Source organism: Oncorhynchus kisutch, linkage group LG4 (assembly GCF_002021735.2).
Source record: "Oncorhynchus kisutch isolate 150728-3 linkage group LG4, Okis_V2, whole genome shotgun sequence".
Classification (NCBI taxonomy): Eukaryota; Metazoa; Chordata; class Actinopteri; order Salmoniformes; family Salmonidae; genus Oncorhynchus; species Oncorhynchus kisutch.
This window is the reverse complement of record NC_034177.2, coordinates 19,218,094-19,243,112: the sequence shown is the minus strand read 5'-3', so window position 1 is coordinate 19,243,112 and position 25,019 is coordinate 19,218,094. Positions and strand designations below refer to the sequence as shown.

The 25,019-nt window shown below is 41.9% G+C and overlaps 1 protein-coding gene across 1 annotated transcript in view; it reads left to right on the top strand.

The window, feature by feature from the left end:
• LOC116373966 (neurturin-like) overlaps positions 1–16,598 on the top strand; it is a 36,493-nt gene extending 19,895 nt beyond the window's left edge. The window contains exons 2-3 of the mRNA XM_031822593.1: positions 8,182–8,443; positions 14,683–16,598. Coding sequence (XP_031678453.1) covers positions 8,203–8,443; positions 14,683–15,101 — 660 coding nt within the window. The 5' untranslated portion in view covers positions 8,182–8,202 and the 3' untranslated portion in view covers positions 15,102–16,598. The remainder of the gene's footprint in view (positions 1–8,181; positions 8,444–14,682) is intronic.
• Positions 16,599–25,019: the final 8,421 nt, after the last annotated feature.

Here is a 25,019-nt window from a genome sequence, read left to right as displayed (position 1 = left end):
TGGCCAGATCAATGAATACGGCTGCACAGTAATGTTTCTTATCGATGGCGGTTAAGATATCGTTTAGGACCTTGAGCGTGGCTGAGGTGCACCCATGACCAGCTCTGAAACCAGATTGCATAGCAGAGAATTATGGTGAGATTCGAAATGGTCGGTAATCTGTTTGTTGACTTGGCTTTTAAAAGGGTAAATGTTTGTTTTCTAGTAATGTCTCCTGCTTCAGGCTTCTTCCTCTTCTTAGGACTTTATTTGGCGGTTGGTAACCAACTTTACGGTCCATTACCACTACCGACTGTACTGGAGTGTGGAGCTCAGTTCAACTTTCAATCATCGATGTGGGTATATGCTCCTAAAAACCAATGAGGAGATCGGAGAGGCAGGACTTGCAACGTGTTGAGCGTCACAAATAGAACCAAGTTCTATTTTAACACCTGGCTATGCAGATGCTCGTGATGTGTGTACATTTATTTTGCGACGCACACATGCTGACCAAACCGCATGGGTGCGCCATTGCGCACAAGTTGATTTTGTTCACCCACACCAGACACGATCAGGAGACACGACATGCAGGTTGTAATATCAAAACAAACTCTGAACCAATTATATTAATTTGGGGACAGGTCAAAAATAATTAAACATTTATGACAATTAGCTAGATAGCTTGCTGTTGCTAGCTAATTTGTCCTGGTATATAAACTTTGGGTTGTTATTTTACCTGAAATGCACAAGGTCCTCTACAATTAATCCACAGATAAAACGGTCAACCCGAATTCCTTTCTCATCGTCTCTCCTCCTTCTTTCAGGCTTCTTTTTCTTCTTTGGACTTTATATGGCAGTTGGCAACGACAAAGATGAACTGAGTGTGGACCTCAGTTAATTTTTCAATCACCCACGTAGGTATATGCTCCTAAAAACAAATTAGGAGTTGGCACATGGGTATATGCTCCTAAAAAAACAATGGAGATGGGAGAAGCAGGACTTGCAGTGCGTTGAGTGCCACAAATAGAACCAACTTCTATTTTAGCGCCTGGACATGCAGAGCCTCGCTGGCGCGCGCAATGATTAACTAACATGTATGTGTATATTTACTTTGCAACGCTCACGCACGCGACGTGAGCAATGTTGTCAGGCTAAAGCCCAAATCAAACAAAATGGGGTGTAACGCATGTGAACGACCGTGTACATGCTGGATTTAGAATGCATGGTAGTGAATGACATAAAACAGACGGGCTGCAAGCTTCAATGCAGTAAAAAGCATCAGGCACTTCAAATTAGAAGAAGACCCATTCAGTGTCTCAGATTTAGGCAAGTACACCATTGGCTCTCTTCCTAACTAGCACCACACAGAATAGCCGACACCACTGCACTTATGCTGCACAAAAGCTGATGTATCTGGATTTATACCCTTTCTCCCACTGAGACCTGTAGGTCATGCCCAATATGGAGGTTATGACTCTATTGTGCCGTTATAACAGAGGATATGACTAGTTTAGTCCAGGTACCAGTCTTTTTAGCTAACATTCCACTCCTGGCCACTCCTTGCTATTGCCAAAGTCAAGGCAATGGCAAATTGACATTTGTCAATGACAAGGAGTGGCAAGTGGAATGTTAGCTAAAGAGACTGGTACTGTGGCTATGATGTCTAGCTAGCTTTACCACACCATTTCCTGTGTGTCAGTGCTGTACAGAAACACAAAACCATGAGCAACTTCTAAAGAAAGCTGTGGCCATAATGTAATGTAATAACAAAATAATACCATCGCAATGAATCACGTTTCTGCTGGAAATTGACATGCCTACTGCTCAAATAGGGAGATCAGACCATGGCATTGTGAATATAGTAGGCCTATAATATAATAGTGTGGTATGGATGAAAATGAATAGGAACACGTTATGTTGTTTGAATGCCTGTTTTCTATGAGCGCACTCCTTTCCCTATGTGCCAGTTACAATGCATGCAGCATTGCCAAGTGCTTTACATATTAGTGAGTAATCCTTTAGAGCGTGCTGTGTAAGTCCTCAGGAGATGATCTATGGGACTGTTAGTATCTGACTACCAAAAAAACCACTCCAAAACAGGATGTTTCTATTTACAAGACAGTAAAACCATTAAATCAAATCAAATGTTATTTGTCACATACACATGGTTAGCAGATGTTAATGTGAGTGTAGCGAAATGCTTGTGCTTCTAGTTCTGGCCATGCAGTAATATCTAACAAGTAATCTAACCTAACAATTTCACAACAACTACCTTATACACACAAGTGTAAAGGAATGAATAAGAATATGTACATAAAAATATGAGCGAGTGATGGCCGAATGGCATAGGCAAGATGCAGTAGATGGTATAGAGTACAGTATATACATATGAGATGAGTAATGTAGGGTATGTAAACATAATATAAAGTGGCATTGTTTAAAGTGGCGAGTGATACCTTTACGTCCATTTTTCCATTATTAAAGTGGCTAGAGTTGAGTCAGTATGTTGGCAGCAGCCACTCAATGTTAGTGATGGCTGTTTAACAGTCTGATGGCCTTGAGATAGAAGCTGTTTTTCAGTCTCTCGGTCCCCGCGTTGATGCACCTGTACCGACCTCGCCTTCTGGATGATAGCGGGTTGAACAGGCAGTGATTCGGGTGGTTGTTGTCCTTGATGATCTTTTTGGCCTTCCTGTGACATCGGGTGGTGTAGGTGTCCTGGAGGGCAGGTAGTTTGCCCCCGGTGATGTGTTGTGCAGACCTCACTACCCTCTGGAGAGCCTTACGGTTGTGGGTGGAGCAGTTGCCGTGCCAGGCGGTGATATAGCCCGACAGGATGCTCTCGATTGTGCATCTGTAAAAGTTTGTGTGTTTTTGGCGACAAGCCAAATTTCTTCAGCCTCCTGAGGTCTAAAAGAGGCGCTGCTGCGTCTTCTTCACCACGCTGTCTATGTGGGTGGACCATTTCAGTTTGTCTGCCGAGGAACTTTCCACCCTCTCCACTACTGGCCCGTCGATGTGGATAGGGAGATGGGCAGGGTCGAGACCGGGTCTCGAGTTTGGAGGGTACTATGGTGTTAAATGCTGAGCTGTAGTCAATGAACAGCATTCTTACATAGGTATTCCTCTTGTCCAGATGGGTTAGGGCAGTGTGATTGCGTCGTCTGTGGACCTATTGGGGCGGTAAGAAAATTGGAGTGTGTCTAGGGTGTCAGGTACGGTGGAAGGGATAAGGTCCTTGACTAGTCTCTCAAAGCACTTCATGATGACGGAAGTGAGTGCTATGGGGCGGTAGTCATTTAGCTCAGTTACCTTAGCTTTCTTGGGAACAGGAACAAGGGTGGCCCTCTTGAAGCATGTGGGAACAGCAGACTGGGATAGGGATTCATTTAATACTTCCGTAAACACACCTGCCAGCTGGTCTGCGCATGCTCTGAGGACGCAGCTGGGGATGCCGTCTGGGCCTGCAGCCTTGCGAGGGTTAACACGTTTAAATGTTTTACTCACGTTGGCTGCAATGAAGGAGAGCCCGCAGGTTTTGGTAGCGGGCCGTGTCAGTGGCCTGTATTGTCCTCAAAGCGAGCAAAGAAGTTGTTTAGTTTGTCTGGGAGCAAGACGTCGTGGCCCGCGACGGGGCTGGTTTTTCTTTTGTAGTCCGGGATTGACTGTAGACCCTACCACATACCTCTCGTGTCTGAGCCGTTGAATTGCGACTCTACTTTGTCTCTATACTGACGCTTAGCTTATTTGATTGTGTAACGGGGTGCGTAATTGGTGGCAGAGAAGTCAGGTGCAGAAGAGCAGAACTGGGTAATAACCAGAGATTTATTAAGCAAAACCAAGGCATCCAGAACAACAAGACAAATAGGCACAAAAATAACCTGTTGTGCGCTCACGGCGAACATGCACAGCATTACAATAAACAGTCTCACACAAAGACATGGGGGGAACTGAGGGTTAAATACACAACAAGTAAATAAGGGAATTGAAACCAGGTGTGTGGAAAAACAAGACAAAACAAATGGAAAATGAAAAGTGGCTCGACGATGGCTAGAAGACCAGCGACACCGAGCGCCGCCCAAACAAGGAGAGGAACCGATTTCGGAGGAAGTCATGACAGATTGCCTTGCGGAGGGAATAGCTACACTGTTTGTATTCGGTCATGTTTCCGTTCACCTTGCCCTGATTAAAAGCAGTGGTTCGCGCTTTCAGTTTTGGGTGAATGCTGCCATCAATCCACGGTTTCTGGTTGGGGAATGTTTTAATAGTGACTTTAGTGACTATTAGTGACTTTTCAAAGACGTTTGTCGATGCCAGTCGATAGTGTCTCTGAGTAAAAGGCAAACAACCGGTGTGTATTGCCAGAAACTGTAAAGCAGATCTTTTCACTTCCAACCATGTTTTCCCTCCTAGTCGGCCACTCTACAGAGAGGGACAGAAACACAGGCTCTGATGAAGGCCCTACAGAGGCCAACACACTCACCCCCAGTCTGGCAAAGCACTTTGACAGAGCTGATCTGGATATGTCCTCAGCCACTGTCAGTTTACCATTTCCTGATCTGGAGAAATGTTTTGCACCCCACCATCTTCCCCGCCCCGTACAAACAAAAACAGATTTCAAACATGGGAGGGATCTGAATCAACTGATACTGTTAATGGTAAAGTGTGGGAATGAACGTGGAAAGTAAAATGTGGTACAATAACATACATGTATTTGCATGGGAAAACAATTACAAACACCGGTGCGTGAGCAGACAAACATAAAGTAGTGAAAAGGTCAAGGGTCTTTGGTGTCTGGAACAGGATTGTTCTGCTTAGCTTCACGTCTACTGTCCACAAGAGGAGACTGGTGGGAAGAACTATAGGAAGACGGGCTCATTGTAATGGCTGGAATGGAATAAATGGAACAGTACCAAACACATAAAAAATATGGAAAACGCATGTTTGACTCAATTCCATTTATTCTATTCCAGTCATTACAATGAACCCATCCTTTTACAGCTCCTCCCGCCAGCCTCCTCTGCTGTCCACACTGACAATTAGATAGAGTCCAAGTCCAGGTATGAAAATTAGTGCTGAGATTCATGGCCATGTGATTAGCAGTAGGCCTATGGTGAAATGTCTGCCTTGCTGAACAGTAGTGGTGTTTTCAAATGCTTTCTGTTGTGCACATATTGGCTTATGCTATTTGGCTAAAGCCGAACAGGTTATACTTCAAGACAGACACATCACAGTATGGTGGCATGCAACACAACACCAAACACTTAAAGGCCCAATGCAGCCATTTTTATCTCAATATCAAATCATTAATTGGTAACAATTAAGTATGTTACTGTGATTTTTTTTCAATTAATACTGCAATATGTAACTTTTTGGGCAACCTGACCAAATTCGCATAGAAATGCGAGTTATAGATATGTAATTCTCAATGAAAATAAGTCTCAGAAGTGGTAGATCTGTTCTATGTGCGTTAATTCTATGCGTCCCGTTTTTAAGTTTCGTTTTTGCGTATTTTACTTTTGGTTCTGTACACTACCTCCAAACTTCTGAAAATGCAATCGTTTTGATTATTGAAAAGATATTTCATAGAGGTTAGATGGTACAATGACTCTACACCAGGGGTGTCAAATTCATTCCATGGGCCTAGTGTCTGCTGGTTTTTGTTTTTTCCTCTCAATTAAGACCTAGACAACGAGGTGAGGGGAGTTCCTTACTAATCAGTGACCTTAATTCATTAATCAAGAACAAGCAAGGAGCGAAAACCCGCAGACGCTCGACCCTCCGTGGAATGAGTTTGACATGTGCTCTACACCAATGGAGGCTGCTGAGGGGAGGATGGAATATAATAATGTCTGGAATGGATTGTAAAGGCTGGAATGGAGTGAATGGAATGGTATCAAATATATGAAAGCCACATGTTTGATACCATTCCATCCACTCCATTCCAGTCATTACTATGAGCCATCCTTCTTTCAGCATCCTCTACATTGCTTGTTTTGTGACATAAACTGAAATAAGGAAAACTATTCCAATTTTAGGTTTGGAATTCTCTTCCCGTCTATTAACTGTGATGTCACCAGGCGGGCCAAAAGTCCAACCCGCCCGAAACAGGCAGACATTTCTAGAGGTCTTTTCAAACCGACCATACACTGAAAGGGCATTATCATATTTTTTTAAACAATTTCTCAGTATTATTCCAGCATCATAGTGTAGAAATATACTGTCGCCTCTTCACTGTTGACGTTGAGACTGGGGTTTTGCGGGTACTATTTAAGCTCTCAGTTGAGGACATGTGAGGCATCTGTTTCTCAAACTAGACACTCTAATGTACTTGTCCTCTTGCTCAGTTGTGCACCGGAACCTCCCACTCCTCTTTCTACTCTGGTTAGAGCCAGTTTGCGCTGTTCTGTGAAGGGAGTAGTACAGTGTTGTATGAGATTTTCAGTTTCTTGGCAATGTCTCGCATGGAATAGCCTTCATTTCTCAGAACAGGAATAGACTGACGAGTTTCAGAAGAAAGATCTTTGTTCCTGGTTTTGAGCCTGTAATCGAACCCACAAATGCTGACACTCTAGATACTCAACTAGTCTAAAGAAGGCCAGTTTTATTGCTTCATTAATCAGCACAACTGTTTTCAGCTGTGCTAACATCATTGCAAAATGGTTCTCATGATCAGTCAGTCTTTTAAAATGATCAACTTGGATTAGCTAACACATCGTGCCATTGGATCACAGGAGTGAAGGTTGCTGATAATGGTCCTCTGTACGCCTATGTAGATTTTCCATAAGAAATCAGCCTTTTCCAGCTACAATAGTCATTTACAATATTAACAATGTCTACACTGTATTTCGGATAATTTTGATGTTATTTTAATAGACAAAAATGTTGAGAAACATTTCAGAAACAAGAACATTTTCTAAGTGACCCCAAACTTTTGAATGGTAGTGTTTATAAAACACAGGGAAATCATGTTTTTGACTGCACTGGGCCTTTAAAAGAGACTTCAGAAACAATATCGCAGAACATAATAAGTAATATGGTGAGAGTCCACAGTAGGCTGCTGAGGGGAGAACTGCTCATAACAATGGAGAAAATGGAATGGCATCAAATAACTGGAAACCATGTGTTTTTACACCATTCTGCTCTAGTCATTACTACGAGCCTGTTATCCCCACCTCCTGTGGGTGAGACAATATTGATTACACACAGAAGCATCACTGAGAGATCCCACAACAATGGGAGCCTAAATCAAGCTGTGAAGCCGATAAAACACTATTGGGTAGATAAGTAATAAAACAGAGTCTCTTGCTGCATAGTTCAGTTTAAACCATTACTATGTAGTCAATCCCTCGCAAAGCAAACTAGAAGATTGTGGAAAATTATTATCGCTCAGATCTTTTAAGGAACAATTTCAAGATAGTTTCAAGATGACAGATTTTAGGTGTTTCTTGTGACTCTCAACGCTGCGCGATGAGTATCTTCTGTAAACTAAAGCATGGCAGGCTTACGTGAGAACCACTGTAAATTCAAAGCTGTCTCTTCAAACACAGACATACCTGACAAGTCTCTGTACTGCAAATGGGAGATTGATCTCGTTCCAGTTGTAATCTTGTGGTGGAATGAGAGACCTCTGATGGCTACCATGCTAGTAATTGACTTTTCATCTGGGGCTTGACACTATGCCAGAGGAGAATCCCATCCATGCTCACAATAAGGGCAAGCTCTGTGAGGGAGTTTACACAAGCTGTACGCTGACTGCTATTCTCTGCTCACTTTTGATATACTGAAACATAAAAACAATAAATAAATGCGTTCAGAGACTTCATGCATGGGTTGCCGGAATTGAGTAACACAGGTGTGTTGACATAGAGTATCTGGGCAAATCCACACTTAGCACATCTGACAATCCACACCTGTGAAACAGTCATTGCAGAATGGCCTGAGCAGAGGGACAAAGTATTTTGTTGATGGTAATAACACTTGTGATAACATTTTGAGAATGAGATCTGTTGAAATGGAGGCACCTGTGCCAACAAGAGGCCATTCCCACTGTACATGGGTGATACTATGGAACTAAGCATCTGTATTTGCCATTTATTGCATGAAGTATTTGTCCCGTCACTCCTGTGCTTTCATCATTGTGGGTGTTCCAGTAAAAACAGTCCCCCCTAACCTCTTCCCTTGTGTTTCCTTGTCTTTCAGAATGTCAATGCTCATTCTAAGATGAAGTTATGGAAGTGTGCCACCATCGCCTTCACTCTTTGTGGTACAGCACTCTCCTTCTTCCTCACTAGAATCATGGTTCCCACCCCGCCGCATCACTTCCTCTCCTGGGACTGGTCTTCACCGCGGACATCAGACTCCGCCTCCGCCTCCATCTCCTCCTCCAACTCTTCTTCCTCCCTGATCGGACCTCATCGCAAAGCGCGGTCGACAGATGGCATCAGCAACATTTTGACAGAATGTAAGCAAAACCATAATCTTCAGTCACCAACCATTCTGGTCCAGATGTTCTGATTGGTTTAGATGTTCTGATTGACCCTTGCTAAAGCTCTGATGTGATTGCATATTTCAATGGTCACTAAAGAAAACGTTATGGTGGAGAGCGGTCAAGGGAATGTACACTTTTTATGTGTTAAAATGTGTCTACAGTAAATTAGATAATTATCAACCAGTCTTTGTTTGGGGGCCATTATTAGTTTACCTGTACAGATAAAGCTAATTAACTACATCATCTCCATGACCATGGACCACAGAAGGTATTTGCACCCTTGACAGACAATGCTGCCGAACATGAAGGCTGCTTGGTCTAAAGTGGAGGAGTCCTACCCTCACATCACACCCATTGGCTCCGCAAGGACATCATGGCACTGAAAACAATGGATACACTCTACAAGAGAGCCATGGAAATGGTAAGGTATGTGAAGGGTCATCAAGTTATAGCAGCAATCTACCTCACCAAGCAAAGTGAGAAGAATAAGAGCACCACATTGAAGCTTCCCAGCAATACCCGTTGGGGTGGTGTTGTCATCAAGTTTGACAGTCTCCTGGAGGGGAAGGAGTCTCTCCAAGAAATGGCCATATCACAGTCTGCCAATATGGACAGCCCCCATCAAGAGGATCCTCCAGGATTATGTATTTTGGGAGAGAGTGGTAAGCAGCCTGAAACTCCTCAAACCTATAGCAGTAGCCGTTGCACGATTGAGGGAGTCAATGCCATCCTGTCTGATGTTCAGTCTCTGCTTGCAGATGTAATAGAAGAAATCAGTACTGCCCTGCCCACTTCACTGTTGCTCCAAGCAGAGGAAACTGCAGTTCTGAAATACATCAAAAAGCGTGAAGACTTCTGCCTGAAGCCCATACACGCCGCAGCGATCATGTTGAACACCAAGTATGCTAGCAAGAGCTTCCTGTCTGGTCAAGAGATCAACAAGGCCTATGGTGTCATCACTACAGTGTCTTACCACCTTGGCCTGGATGAGGGCAAGGTTATTTCCAGTCTGGCGAAGTACACTTCCAAGCAAGGGCTTCGGGATGGAGATACAATTTGGCAGTCGTGCCAACATCTCTCCTCAGCCACCTGGTGGAACGGACTTTGTGGATCTGAGGCACTTTCCCCTGTTGCCTCCATCCTCCAAATCACACCAACATCAGCCACCTCAGAGTGCAACTGGTCCTTGTTAGGGAACACACACATCAAAGCACGCAACAAGCTGACCAATACAAGGGTTGAAAAATGAGTGGCCGTCAGGGCAAATTTGAGGCTTTTTGATCCTGACAACGAGCCATCATCAACAAGGTTGGAAAGTGACAATGAAGATGAGGCTTCGGAGTCTGATGTTCAAGAGGAGGACAATGAGAAGGTCCAGGGAGAAGACATGGAAGCCTGAGAGGAAGACAACCAAAGCTTTAGTTTCTGGAATATCATTTTACAGACGCATGTTGAAAACGGTTTTGGGAGATGCGATGGGTCATTGGGATCACTCAATATTCCCTTTCTTTTGTTGTTCAATGAAATCATCCCATGTGTCACGCCCTGACCTTAGAGACATTTTATTTCTCTATTTGATTAGGTCAGGGTTTGATTAGGGTGGGCATTCCTATGTTTTCTATTTCTTTGTTTTTGGCCAAGTGTGGTTCAGAATCAGAGGCAGCTGTCTATCTTTGTCTCTGATTGGGAATCATACTTAGGCAGCCTTTTTTCCCACCTAATGCTGTGGGTAATTATTTATTTTCTGTGTGTGTTTGTGTGTGCCACGGTTGCGTCACATTTGGTTTCTGTTTAAGTGTGTTTTTTGTGAAAGTTTAACTTTATTAAAAGATGTGGAATTACATGCACGCTGCGCCTTGGCTCGTCTATGACAGGGGGTTTGAAGACAGTGAATGTGACACCATGTGAAGAGTCAACTCATTTAATTAAAGTTCAATTTGTAACTAAATCGTTTTTAAAATTTCTATTGGAAGGATTTAATCATTTGCAATTATATCTACGTATGATAAGGTTAAAGGTGTATGTTTCTGTCTCTACGATATGGTAAATACAGTTGAAGTTGGAAGTTTACATACACTTAGGTTGGAGTAATTAAAAATAATTTTTCGACTACTCCACAAATTTCTTGATAACAAAATTTAGTTTTGGCAAGTCGGGTTAGGACATCTTCTTTGTGCATGACACAAGTCATTTTTCCAACAGTTGTTTACAGACAGATTATTTCACTTATAATTCACTGTATCACAATTCCAGTGGGTCAGAAGTTTACATACACTAAGTTGACTGTGCCTTTAAACAGCTTTGAACATTCCAGAAAATTATGCCATGGCTTTAGAAGCTTCTGATGGGCTAATTGTCAACATTTGAGTCAATTGGAGGTGTACCTGTGGATATATTTCAAGGCCTACCTTCAAACTCAGTGCCTCTTTGCTTGACATAATTGGAAAATCAAAAGAAATCATCCAAAACATCAGAAAAAAACTGTAGCCCTCCACAAGTCTGGTTCATCCTTAGGAGCAATTTCCAAACACCTGAAGGTACCATGTTCATCTGTACAAACAATAGTACGCAAGTATAAACACCATGGGACCACGCCGCCGTCATACCACTCAGGAAGGAGAGGCGTTCTGTGTCCTAGAGATTAACGTATTTGGTGCAAAATGTGCAAATCAATCCTAGAACAACAGCAAAGGACCTTGTGAAGATGCTGGAGGAAACAGGTACAAAAGTATTATCCATATGGATAATGACCCCAAGCATACTTCCAAAGTTGTGGCAAAAAATTGCTTAAGGACATCAAAGTCAAGGTATTGGAGTGGCCATCGCAAAGCCGTGACCTCAATTTGTGGGCAGAACTGAAAAGCATGTGCGAGCACGGAGGCCTACAAACCTGACTCGGTTACACCAGCTCTATCAGGAGGAATGGGCCAGAATTCACCCAACTTATTGTGGGAAGCTTGTGGAAGGCTACCTTAGACGTTTGACCCAAGTTAAACAATTGAAAGGCAATGCTACCAAATACTAATTGAGTGTTTGTAAACTTCTGACCCACTGGGAATGTGATGAAATAAAAGCTGAAATAAATCATTCTCTCTACTATTATTCTAACATTTCACATTCTTAAAATAAAGTGGTGATCCTAACTGACCTAAGACAGGGAAAACTGAGTTTAAATGTATTTGGATAAGGTTTATGTAAACTTCCGACTTCAACTGTATATCCAATGCAAAAAAAAGTATATTTTTAAATGGTATTTATATTAATTTGCATATATTTCCGTTCATTCCCATATATTCCCGTTAATTCACATATTCCCATTAATTCCCACGGAAAGTTTCCACCTCTGAATATTCCCCAAAATGTGCAACCCCAGTTGCTACCATGCTGTGTTGTCATGTGTTGCTGCCATGCTATGTTGTTGTCTTAGGTCTCTCTTGTCATGATATGTGTTTTGTCCTATATTTATTTTTATTTTTAATCCCATCCCCCGTTCCTGAAGGCTTTTTACCTTTTGGTAGGCCGTCATTGTAAATATGAATTTGTTCTTAACCGACATGCCTAGTTAAATAAATTAAAAATAAATAAGAGCCACCTGGCCTTGTGTTAAGACACTGTCCTTACACACTGTCCCTTTGGCTTTGGCCTGGGCATTACTGAGGGTTCTTGTTATCTCTCATCCGCTGATGGGCATTCTATTTTCAAACTACCACAAAGTAGGTTGCAAACAGAGCGTGACTGAGGGGAATTTCTCCAAAGTCATTTTTACTAGCCCGAAATGTCTATCTGGTGTCCTTTTTCTGGCCCGGACTCAGAGTATGACTCTCAGACCATTATTCAGATCATCCAATAGAGATTTTCTAGGCGAGGTCAAGAGTAAGATCTGCTAGCCTAATCACCTAGCCTAATCACATAATCTTTCATGCTACTGCCAGGCCATGGGGAGATCTTCACACAATACAAACAACTGAATCGCAAACCATTTTGGAAAAAAATCACTTTGGGAAGGGCTTTTTCAGTTTAATTTGTGAATGCAAAGAACAACGAAGTGTTGTTGCTTCAAGACCACCATTGATTACAGTATCAGTCAGTGCAGCAAGCGAAAGCAGGGCTATTACAGTGTCTGAGTTGGTAGGGTTTAGTGTTTAACAAGCTCCCTGGTGTTTCAAAAGCCTTTTAAGTAAAGGTTGTGTCCTGGAGGGGATAGAATGAACTGTTAATTACAGCTCTATCTATCTTTAGAACAGACCCTAAGGGGCATAGTAGAACAGAATTGTCAGACAGATGAGCATCATTTTTTTATTACCTGAAAACGTAATTAAAGGGGTAACCTGTGATTGCTTCATCAATTTTTTGACTTTTAAATGAATTATATATACCCATTGATTCTTGAAGAATATAACTTATAAATGCCTCATCAACTTAGTTCAACTGTCGTATCGCATCAACCCCAAATATACAAATATTTGACTCCATCGTTTGTAAAAAAAAAAAAAGAATAAATTAAACAAACACTGTATAGCCTCATAACATGGAATCCCTTTCAATTAATTAATCCCTTTCAATTAATAAAAAGGTGTTATTTGTCTATACCGTTGATGCTGTCAACGCATAAACATGATGTGATCTCTACAGGCCCATTGACCACAAAAGTAAATTCTCAGTGTTCTATAAAGTTTTACCTCATATTTTGACAATTGATTTGGTATTTGGTAATCCCTATGGCATGAGGTTCTGGATCAGATGTTCAAATGCATTGGGCATGGGAAAGAAGTTCATTGACTCCTAATGGAGCAGGTTGAGAGCTTCAAGTTCTTTGGTGTCCTCATCACCAACAAACTAACATGGTCCAAACAGACCAAAACAGTTGTGAAGAGGGCATGATAAAACCTATTCCCCCTCAGGAGAGTAAAAAGATTTGGCATGGGTCCCCAGATCCTCAAAAGGTTCTACAGCTGCACCATCGAGAACTTCCTGACTGGTTACATCACCGGCTGGTATGGCAACTGCTCGGCCTCCGACCGCAAGGCACTATAGACGGTAGTGCTTACAGCCCAGTACATCACTGGAGCTAAGCTTCCTGCCATCCAGGACCTCTATACCAGGCGGTGTCAGAGGAAGGCCCTAAAAATTGTCAGACTCCAGCCACCCGTCAGAGACTGTTCTCTCTGCTACCGCATGGCAAGCAGTACCGGAGCACCAAGTCCAGGTCCAAAAGGCTTCTAAACAGCTTCTACCCCAAGCCATAAGACACCTGAACATCTAATCAAAATGCTACCTATACTACTTGCATTGCCCCCCACCCCCCTCTTTTACACCACTGCCACTCTATGTTATTATCTATGCATAGTCACTTTTATAACTCTACCCACATGTACATATTACCTCGACTAACCGGTGGTGTCCCCGCACATTGACTCTGTACCGGTTCCCCCTGTATATAGTCTTGCTATTGCTGCTCTTTAACTACTTGTTACTTTTATTTCTTATTCTTATTCATATTTTTTTTAACTGCATTGTTGGTTTGGGGCTTATTAGTAAGCATTTCATTGTAAGGTCTACACCTGTTGTATTCGGCGCATGTGACTAATAAAATTTGATTTAATGTGTAAATGTGCTGATGTTTAACATGTTGAACAATATTTACAACGTTCCTCGTTTACACAAATACTCAGCCACAGGTGTACCAGACAAATTGACATGATCTGAAAGGAGACTTTCTATAGACTCAGCAGAAAATATTGTCTACTTTCTCTGCCAAGTACATAGCTAGCAGCTGGACTGGCGATAAACCCACGCTCAATGATGATTATTGTTCACCAAGCCACCAATAACTTATTCTTCACCAAGCCAATGATCCATGCAGGTCTAATCAAGGATTCAAATGTTTCAATTGTTTGCAATGAATCTCTACAAAATGGGTCAAGGAAAGTCTAAAGCTAGCATTACACTGTATGTTCCAGTAAATTTCACAGGTATAGGTGATGTAGCTGTTAGCTTGTCACATTCCTATCATTTGAAAACCTGTACCAACAACCGAATATCTTTTATATTTTTATTTTCCAAACTGACATGTTTGAGACTGTGGTTTCACAGACATTCAAAGGTCTTCGTTGTACCACAAGCCATGCTATAGCTACAACAGATGTATTGTACGGTTCTTATGGTTGAATATTCTTTTGGCATATCACCATCTCTTCATCTCTTCTCTGCAGTCATGCACATGTTCCAGAGCTTTACAGAGGGGGAGCTGAAGAAGGTGATCGGGACTCTGGTGGAGAAGAAGGCACAGCAGGAGGCCAGGCAGGAGGCTCGGCAGAGCAAAAGGACTAAACGAGCTAAGAAAGCATCGAAGCCATGTTCCCTGCGGGAGGTGGAAGTGACTGTCAGTGAGCTGGGTCTGGGCTACTACAGCGACGAAACGCTGCTCTTCAGGTACTGCAGCGGGAACTGTAATGCTAGCCGCCGCAACTACGACCTCATACTGGAAAAATGGACGAGGAAAGGCATCTCAAAGAGGGAGAGGAGCCCCTGTTGCCGGCCCAAGGAGTACGATGACATTTCCTTCTTGGACAACAGTAACAGATACCAGACGCTCCACGAGTTTTCTGCTCTAGCGTGCGGTTGTGTATAACACCTAGATGGTGACCATTTGGGCTTTCCAGATACTGTATCGAACATGGGAAACGCAACAACTACTGCTACAAAAAAAAACAGGAGTACACAAGAATAGATCCCTACAGTATGACGCCAGGGAATGCGGACATTTGAAACTACCATCTATTCTACCATCTGTTCATTAATTTAGTTTGTTTAGCTTTCTTTGCCTTTCATGGGATATTTCTCTGTTGGTTTATACATTGTATGTCCTAGGATTATACATTTGTCATCATGGGGCAATCACAGTTAAAGTAACGATTTGTTGCTTGATTGTGGACTATGTAGCAATGCCTCCACTACCAATACAGAAGACCAGCTAAGGTATAACTAGTGCATTGTACACTGCAAGTCTGTTCTTATACTACACTTGTAAGAGGCCTGGTTTATTTTTTCAGGAATTAGTGTGTAGAAGTGTGTACATGGAAAATAGTAGAATAATATAGGGAATGCCAAGGACGACATGTACAGTATACAAAAGGATGAAACCAACATGAAGCTACCACAGTGTGCTTCTCCACAACTTCTTGATCTGCACCATTGATAACGCATGAGGTATCACGAAGGCAAGTCCAATGGAGCAGCAACAGCAGTACTAGGAAAGACTAGAGGCTTGAAGAAACATGTATAGCAGGCTTCACTTCATATTATGTGTATAGGCACTCCTTCATATCACAGGTAATGAACTGAATCATGACATTTCTAGCCTTCATCAGGAACTTTGAAAATCTACCTCATTTATGTTGAACAATAATGGACAACATCCGATGTAAAAACACACGAACATGTTCTTCAACAGCTTCCTCTGTATTCATCACTAGGACCAGACTAAAATGAGATATTTTAGTAATAAATAATGGCCTATATTGGCATATGAAGCTGTATTGTAAAACAAAAAAGAGCTAGCCCACAGCCTGTTCTATGCATGCTAAATAGAGACGGTATGGGTGATTTAGGCTTAATGACAACAGCTTGTTAATCAAATGGAATGGCTATAGCTGTATAAAGAAGCCAGTTCCCAGAAAGAACAATCCAGCAGAAAAACAATGTGCTATCAAAAATCCCTATCCTTCTACAGCAAGATCACTATGAGCTCCTGAAATATAACTTCAATGGTAATACAGCAATGCAGTCTGGTTTGATCATCTAAATGGGTGACTGCTGCATTGTAAATGTGACTGCGAGGGATTGTGCTTTAGTTTTACCATGAATTAGCCTCTGCAAATCCATACCATTTGTGCAAAACCCGCAATAGACTACCTTAATCCACTTACCTCCTTTATAACTTACTTGGCCAAAAGCACTGAGAAAGAGAGAGAAATACAAGCCACCATGCAGCATTACTATTTTTTTGTCACTAGAACACTGGAGATGTAAAGGAGTAGCCATTGGTTTTAACCACACATGTAATATACAGTGCCTTGCGAAAGTATTCGGCCCCCTTGAACTTTGCGACCTTTTGCCACATTTCAGGCTTCAAACATAAAGATATAAAACTGTATTTTTTTGTGAAGAATCAACAACAAGTGGGACACAATCATGAAGTGGAACGGCATTTATTGGATATTTCAAACTTTTTTAACAAATCAAAAACTGAAAAATTGGGCGTGCAAAATGATTCAGCCCCCTTAAGTTAATACTTTGTAGCGCCACCTTTTGCTGCGATTACAGCTGTAAGTCGCTTGGGGTATGTCTCTCTATCAGTTTTGCACATCGAGAGACTGAACATTTTTCCCATTCCTCCTTGCAAAACAGCTCGAGCTCAGTGAGGTTGGATGGAGAGCATTTGTGAACAGCAGTTTTCAGTTCTTTCCACAGATTCTCGATTGGATTCAGGTCTGGACTTTGACTTGGCCATTCTAACACCTGGATATGTTTATTTTTGAACCATTCCATTGTAGATTTTGCTTTATGTTTTGGATCATTGTCTTGTTGGAAGACAAATCTCCGTCCCAGTCTCAGGTCTTTTGCAGACTCCATCAGGTTTTCTTCCAGAATGGTCCTGTATTTGACTCCATCCATCTTCCCATCAATTTTAACCATCTTCCCTGTCCCTGCTGAAGAAAAGCAGGCCCAAACCATGATGCTGCCACCACCATGTTTGACAGTGGGGATGGTGTGTTCAGGGTGATGAGCTGTGTTGCTTTTACGCCAAACATAACGTTTTGCATTGTTGCCAAAAAGTTCAATTTTGGTTTCATCTGACCAGAGCACCTTCTTCCACATGTTTGGTGTGTCTCCCAGGTGGCTTGTGGCAAACATTAAACAACACTTTTTATGGATATCTTTAAGAAATGGCTTTCTTCTTGCCACTCTTCCATAAAGGCCAGATTTGTGCAATATACGACTGATTGTTGTCATATGGACAGAGTCTCCCACCTCAGCTGTAGATCTCTGCAGTTCATCCAGAGTGATCATGGGCCTCTTGGCTGCATCTCTGATCAGTCTTCTCCTTGTATGAGCTGAAAGTTTAGAGGGACGGCCAGGTCTTGGTAGATTTGCAGTGGTCTGATACTCCTTCCATTTCAATATTATCGCTTGCACAGTGCTCCTTGGGATGTTTAAAGTCCAAATCCGGCTTTAAACTTCTTCACAACAGTATCTCGGACCTGCCTGGTGTGTTCCTTGTTCTTCATGATGCTCTCTGCACTTTTAACGGACCTTAACAGACTATCACAGTGCAGGTGCATTTATACGGAGACTTGATTACACACAGGTGGATTGTATTTATCATCATTAGTCATTTATGTCAACATTGGATCATTCAGAGATCCTCACTGAACTTCTGGAGAGAGTTTGCTGCACTGAAAGTAAAGGGGCTGAATCATTTTGCACGCCCAATTTTTCAGTTTTTGATTTGTTAAAAAGTTTGAAATATCCAATAAATGTCGTTCCACTTCATGATTGTGTCCCACTTGTTGTTGATTCTTCACAAAAAATACAGTTTTATATTTTTGTTTGAAGCCTGAAATGTGGCAAAAGGTCACAAAGTTCAAGGGGGCCGAATACTTTCGCAAGGCACTGTAAATGTTACCAGAACAGGTTTGAGCAGCAATACGTGTTATTATGTGTTTCATCAAACAGAATTATTTTCTGAAATCCAAATGGAAATCATTCATTAGATTAATTGTGGCCAAATATATTTATAATAAGATTAAAATAACACACCTTCGAAAAGTTCAAGAGCAATTCCAAAAAATGTACTCGAATGACATGAGTTCAGAAAATATCTCTCAATCTTGAAAACTGTAAACAAATAATTATAGAGTGCTGTATCGAAATGATAGATTTTACCTGAGCATCTACAATGTAGTGTGAGGTACAGTTAGGTTTAAATGGAATAGTCTGAAGCCAGTGGGAGTATCTCTTCAAGAGCCACTGAACACGCTGATTGGCAAGTATGTTTTTCTGTTGCTCAATGAGATTTCAGTCTGTGTTTTCTCGGTGTTCAGTGGTGAATCGGTGTTTTCTGACCGATTCTGCATTTGTTTAATGATGTTTGTCCCCCATGAGAGACTGTAGACAGGAACGCCTATTTTACTTCTTCAAATCGCCAGAATGTATCTAAGATAACTCAAGGAATCTGTCATTAATTTTTACGTTTTTGTCGAGGATATTTTAGTTGTGCAATTTAACTAAGTGTGTTTGGTGCAGTATTTCTCAAGTTAAAAAGATGTGTGACGTGTTGTCTTATGTAAACACAGTCGGAGCTGCTGGGCAGGTCTGTCTCACTGTCTATTATATTGGATAGAGAGCAATCACCACAGCTGTTCACCCCATGTTAGTGGGAAAATGTACATTGTCAAATCAAAATTCAACCTTCATTTACCCGTTTTAGACGAGACTGACTTCATGACCAAAATTACCCTATTTACACTTTGCAGTCAATTTTGGCAGTAGAATAACTGTTTCTGACTCATATCGATGCAACATAGGCCATTTTAAAAGGGGTTCATTGCTTTTGAAAGGCAGTCGCTCTTTAAGTTAAGACCAATCAAATAATTAGAGCAGACAGGTAATTAAAGGCCCATGCTGGCGTTAAGCCAAGAAAACAGGCCTCCCCAGCCAGGGACCAAAATAGCCTCAAGACTAAATGTGCTTAAAAACCAAAGGATTCCACACTCTCTGAACAATCAGTACACAGACAGTCACTATGCAGGTTAGCTGTAGCTGCTGCTAGTGAGAGGATAATTATGCCTAGAGCTCTTCAAGCTTGAGGTGACATGATGCTATATAGTGAGAACCATTACTAGGTTTGTGCACTAAAATGAACGGGCTTTTAATGCCACCTTGCATGTATAGAAATGAGCATATCTCTGGCATGTTACAAATGCTCTACGTTGTTGAGGACATCTCAATCAAATAATGCATTTTTTAAGAAGACATGCAATTTAGTTTTGCCTGTTCAAATGGTTGACAATTTAAGAGAAAAGAGCAACTAGAAAACAAATTGTTGTCTTAATGTTGATGATATGTATTTGTCATTATATATTTTCATAACCCCTATATTTGCCATCACAATTTACTAAGACTACGCAGCGGTAAAATATATCTATGGGTTGAAATTCCATAAGGATTCCTTTGTTTCCTCTCTTGGCCTACCTAGAATGCTCTCTCAAAATAAGAAGATAATGTTTGGGAAATGACAAACGACAACCTACAGCTCTGGCATTGTTGGACTACATTGACCAACTGCAGTAAAGTTGATGCAATGCATCTGTATTATAGATAATGTATATTTATTGGAGCTTAAGTTATGGTTTATTTATTTAGATAGAATCCTAAAAAAAGAGGAACATGTTTATTTATTGAACTATTGGTGCCAATACTCTAAATATTCTAACTGTTGAATAAACTTAATCTGCTTAAAAATATAACATTGTATGTTCTTCTCTTTGAAAAACTCCCATGTACAATGGCACACACATCCCTTAAAGTGATGTTACAGACATTTTGTATAATTTCATCCAGTAGTTTTGAAAGTAGCGCTCATGAGCCAAAACGGTTCCCTGAAAATTGTGCACAATTCTGTAAAAAGTAAACTACTTTGTATGATATGTTACATCCTACAATAGTTTTTTTTTTAACATTTAAGAAAAGATAAAAGCAGTCATACAATATCCTACAAACGTGTAAGTGCTTAAGATCCTGTTCAAGCTCTTTAAGGAGTCGATTTTCAGACCTCTCTTCAATGTGATTGAGGTGAAGGAAATTACATAACAATTGCCAATGACCATCATGAATCTTCTAATACGTCTGTATAATTGATTTAAAAAAAGAAATTGATAAAAAAAATATATAAAAATTACATATAAATATAGGACATAGCACACATCACGACACGAGAGCCAACACTACATAAATCTAAATCAAATCAAATCAAATGTATTTATATAGCCCTTCGTACATCAGCTGATATCTCAAAGTGCTGTACAGAAACCCAGCCTAAAACCCCAAACAGCAAGCAATGCAGGTGTAGAAGCACGGTGGCTAGGAAAAACTCCCTAGAAAGGCCAATACCTAGGAAGAAACCTAGAGAGTAACCAGGCTATGTGGGGTGGCCAGTCCTCTTCTGGCTGTGCCGGGTGGAGATTATAACAGAACATGGCCAAGATGTTCAAATGTTCATAAATGACCAGCATGGTCGAATAATAATAAGGCAGAACAGTTGAAACTGGAGCAGCAGCACAGTCAGGTGGAAGTTGAAACTGGAGCAGCAGCGTGGACTGGGGACAGCAAGGAGTCATCATGTCAGGTAGTCCTGGGGCATGGTCCTAGGGCTCAGGTCAGTTGAAACTGGAACAGCAGCATGGCCAGGTGGACTGGGGACAGCAAGGAGTCATCATGTCAGGTAGTCCTGGGGCATGGTCCTAGGGCTCAGGTCCTCCGAGAGAGAGAAAGAAAGAGAGAAGAAGAGAATTAGAGAACGCACACTTAGATTCACACAGGACACCGAATAGGACAGGAGAAGTACTCCAGATATAACAAACTGACCCCAGCCCCCCGACACATAAACTACTGCAGCATAAATACTGGAGGCTGAGACAGGAGGGGTCAGGAGACACTGTGGCCCCATCCGAGGACACCCCCGGACAGGGCCAAACAGGAAGGATATAACCCCACCCACTTTGCCAAAGCACAGCCCCCACACCACTAGAGGGATATCTTCAACCACCAACTTACCATCCTGAGACAAGGCTGAGTATAGCCCACAAAGATCTCCGCCACGGCACAACCCAAGGGGGGGGCGCCAACCCAGACAGGATGACCACAACAGTGAATCAACCCACTCAGGTGACGCACCCCCTCCAGGGACGGCATGAGAGAGCCCCAGCAAGCCAGTGACTCAGCCCCTGTAATAGGGTTAGAGGCAGAGAATCCCAGTGGAAAGAGGGGAACCGGCCAGGCAGAGACAGCAAGGGCGGTTCGTTGCTCCAGAGCCTTTCCGTTCACCTTCCCACTCCTGGGCCAGACTACACTCAATCATATGACCCACTGAAGAGATGAGTCTTCAGTAAAGACTTAAAGGTTGAGACCGAGTTTGCGTCTCTGACATGGGTAGGCAGACCGTTCCATAAAAATGGAGCTCTATAGGAGAAAGCCCTGCCTCCAGCTGTTTGCTTAGAAATTCTAGGGACAATTAGGAGGCCTGCGTCTTGTGACCGTAGCGTACGTGTAGGTATGTACGGCAGGACCAAATCAGAGAGATAGGTAGAAAAAAGAGAGACCTAAGACAACAACATAGCAAGGTAGCAACACATGACAACACAGCATGGTAGCAACACAACATGACAACAACATGGTAGCAACACAACATGGAAGCAGCACAAAATATGGCACAAACATTATTGGGCACAGGCAACAGCACAAAGGGCAAGAAGGTAGAGACAACAATACATCATGCAAAGCAGCCACAACTGTCAGTAAGAGTGTCCATGATTGAGTCTTTGAATGAAGAGATTGAGACAAAACTGTCCAGTTTGAGTGTTTGTTGCAGCTCGTTCCAGTCGCTAGCTGCAGCGAACTGAAAAGACGAGTGACCCAGGGATGTGTGTGCTTTGGGGACCTTTAACAGAATGTGACTGGCAGAATGGGTGTTGTATGTGGAGGATGAGAGCTGCAGTTTTTATAAACAAGGGTTTTATAAACAAGCATCAACCCGTCTTGCGACGAGATGACCAGTTTACAGAGGAGTATAGAGTGCAGTGATGTGTCCTATATGGAGCATTGTTGCAAATCTGATGGCAAAAAATGGTAAAGAACATCTAGCTGCTCGAGAGCACCCTTACTTGCTGATCTATAAATGATTTCTCTGTAATCTAGCATGGGTAGGATGATCATCTGAATCAGGGTTAGATTGGCAGCTGGGGTGAAAGAGGAGCGATTACGATAGAGGAAACCAAGTCTAGATTTAACTTTAGCCTGCAGCTTTGATATGTGCTGAGAGAAGGACAGTGTACCGTCTAGCTATACTCCGAAGTACTTGTATGAGGTGACTACCTTAAGCTCTAAACCCTCAGAGGTAGTAATCACACCTGTGGGGAGAGGGGAATTCTTCTTACCAAACCACATGACCTTTGTTTTGGAGGTGTTGAGAACAAGGTAAACTTTTTATGGCTGAAGGGGCAGTATTGAGTAGCTTGGATGAAAAGATGCCCATTGTAAACGGCCAGCTCCTCAGTCTCAGTTGCTAATATATGCATATTATTATTAGTATTGGATAGAAAACACTGAAGTTTCTAAAACTGTTTGAATTATGTCATTTATTGTGGACCTGGGATTCCTAGGACTGCATTCTGATGAAGTTCATCAAAGGTAAGGAAACATTTATCATGTATTTTCTGGTTTCTGTTGACTCCAATATGGCAGCTAATTTGGCTTCTGTACTGAGCTCTGTCTCAGATTATTGCATGGGTTGCTTTTCCATAAACCTTTTTTGAAATCTGGCACCAGTTGCATTAAGGAGAGGTATATCTATAATTCCATGTGTATAACTTGTATTATCATCTACATTTATGATGAGTATTTCTGTTGAAACGATGTGGCTATGCAAAATCACTTGATGTTTTTGGAACTAGTGAATCTAACAAGCCAATGTAAACTCCGATTTTTTTATATAAATATGAACTATCAAACAAAACATACATGTATTGTGTAACATGAAGTCCTATGAGTGTCATCTGATGAAGATAATTCAAGGTTAGTGATTCATTTTATCTCTATTTCTGCTTTTTGTGAATGCTATATTTCGCTGGAAAATGGCTGTGCTTATTGTGGTTTGGTGGAGACCTAACATAATCGATGGTAGTGCTTTTGCTGAAAAGCATATTTGAAATCGGACACTTTGGTGGGATTAACAACGAGAATAGCTTTAAAATGGTATGAGACACATGTATGTTTGAGGAATGTTCATTATGAGATGTTTGATGTTTTCAAAATGGCGTCCTGGCTGTTGACAACTGGCTGTTGTCAAATCGCTCCCGTTAACGGGATTGCAGCCATAGGAAGTTAAGGGTAGAGAAAGCTTGTTGGACACAAAGAAAGCTTTGTTGTAGAGCATTTAACACAAACTCCGGGGAGGGGCCAGCTGTGTATAAGACTGTATCATCTGCATATAAATGGATGAGAGAGTCTCCTACTGCCTGAGCTATGTTGTTGATGTAAATTGAGAAGAGCGTGGGGCCTAGGATTGCGCCTTGGGGTACTCCCTTGGTGACAGGCAGTGGCTGAGACAGCAGGTTTTCTGACTTTATACACTGCACTCTTTGACAAAGGTAGTTAGCAAACCAGGCGACACCAATATTCCTTAGCTGGACCACAAGAATGGAATGGTCTACCATATCAAAAGCATTGGCCAAGTCAATAAAAATAGCAGCACAACATTGCTTAGAATCAAGGGCAATGGTGACATCATTGAGGACCTTTAAGGTTGCAGTGACACATCCATAACCTGAGCGCAAACCAGATTGCATAGCAGAGAGAATACTATAGACATCAAGAAAACCAGTCAGTTGATTATTGATAAGTTTTTCCAACACTTTTGACAGGGCAAAATAGAAATAGGCCTGTAACAGTTAGGATCAGCTTGATCTCTCCCTTTAAATAAAGGACAAACCATGGCTGCCTTCCAAGCACTGGGAACCTCCCCAGAAAGGAGAGACAGGTTAAAAAGGTCAGAGATAGGCTTGGCAATGATAGGGGCAGCAACCTTAAAGAAGAAAGGGTCTAACATCTGACCCAGATGTTTTTTTTAGGTCAAGTTTCAGGAGCTCCTCTAGCACCTTGGAGTCAGTGACTGTCTGCAGGGAGAAACTCTGTAGCGGGGCAGGGAAAAAAAGGGAGAAGCATGGGAGACAGTCGCATTAAAAGGGGTGGGAGATGAGGAAATGTTGGACGGGCAAGGAGTCATGGCTGAGACAAATAGGAATCCTGACTTAATGAAGTGGTGATTAAAGAGCTCAGACATGTGCTTCTTGTCAGTAACAACCACATCATCAACTTTAAGGGACATGGGCAGCTGTGAGTAGGAGGGTTTATTCTCCAGGTCTTTAACCATTTTCCAGAACTTCTTGGGGTTAGACGCACAGAGAGAGAACTGCTCCTTAAAGTAACTAACTTTGGCCTTCCGGATAGCCTGAGTGCACTTATTTCTCATTTTCCTGAACGATAGCCAGTCAGCCTGAGTATGCGTGTGCCGAGCCTTTCGCCAAATGCAATTCTTGAGGTGGAGTAACTCTGCAAGATCACGGTCGAACCAGGGGTTGAACCTGTTTTTAATTCTTATTTTCTTTATGGGGTGTTTGTTAACAATACCACTGAAAATATAAAAAAATAAGGTCCAAGCGTCTTCGACAGAGGGGATCAAGCTGATTCTATACCATTTTACAGAGGCCAG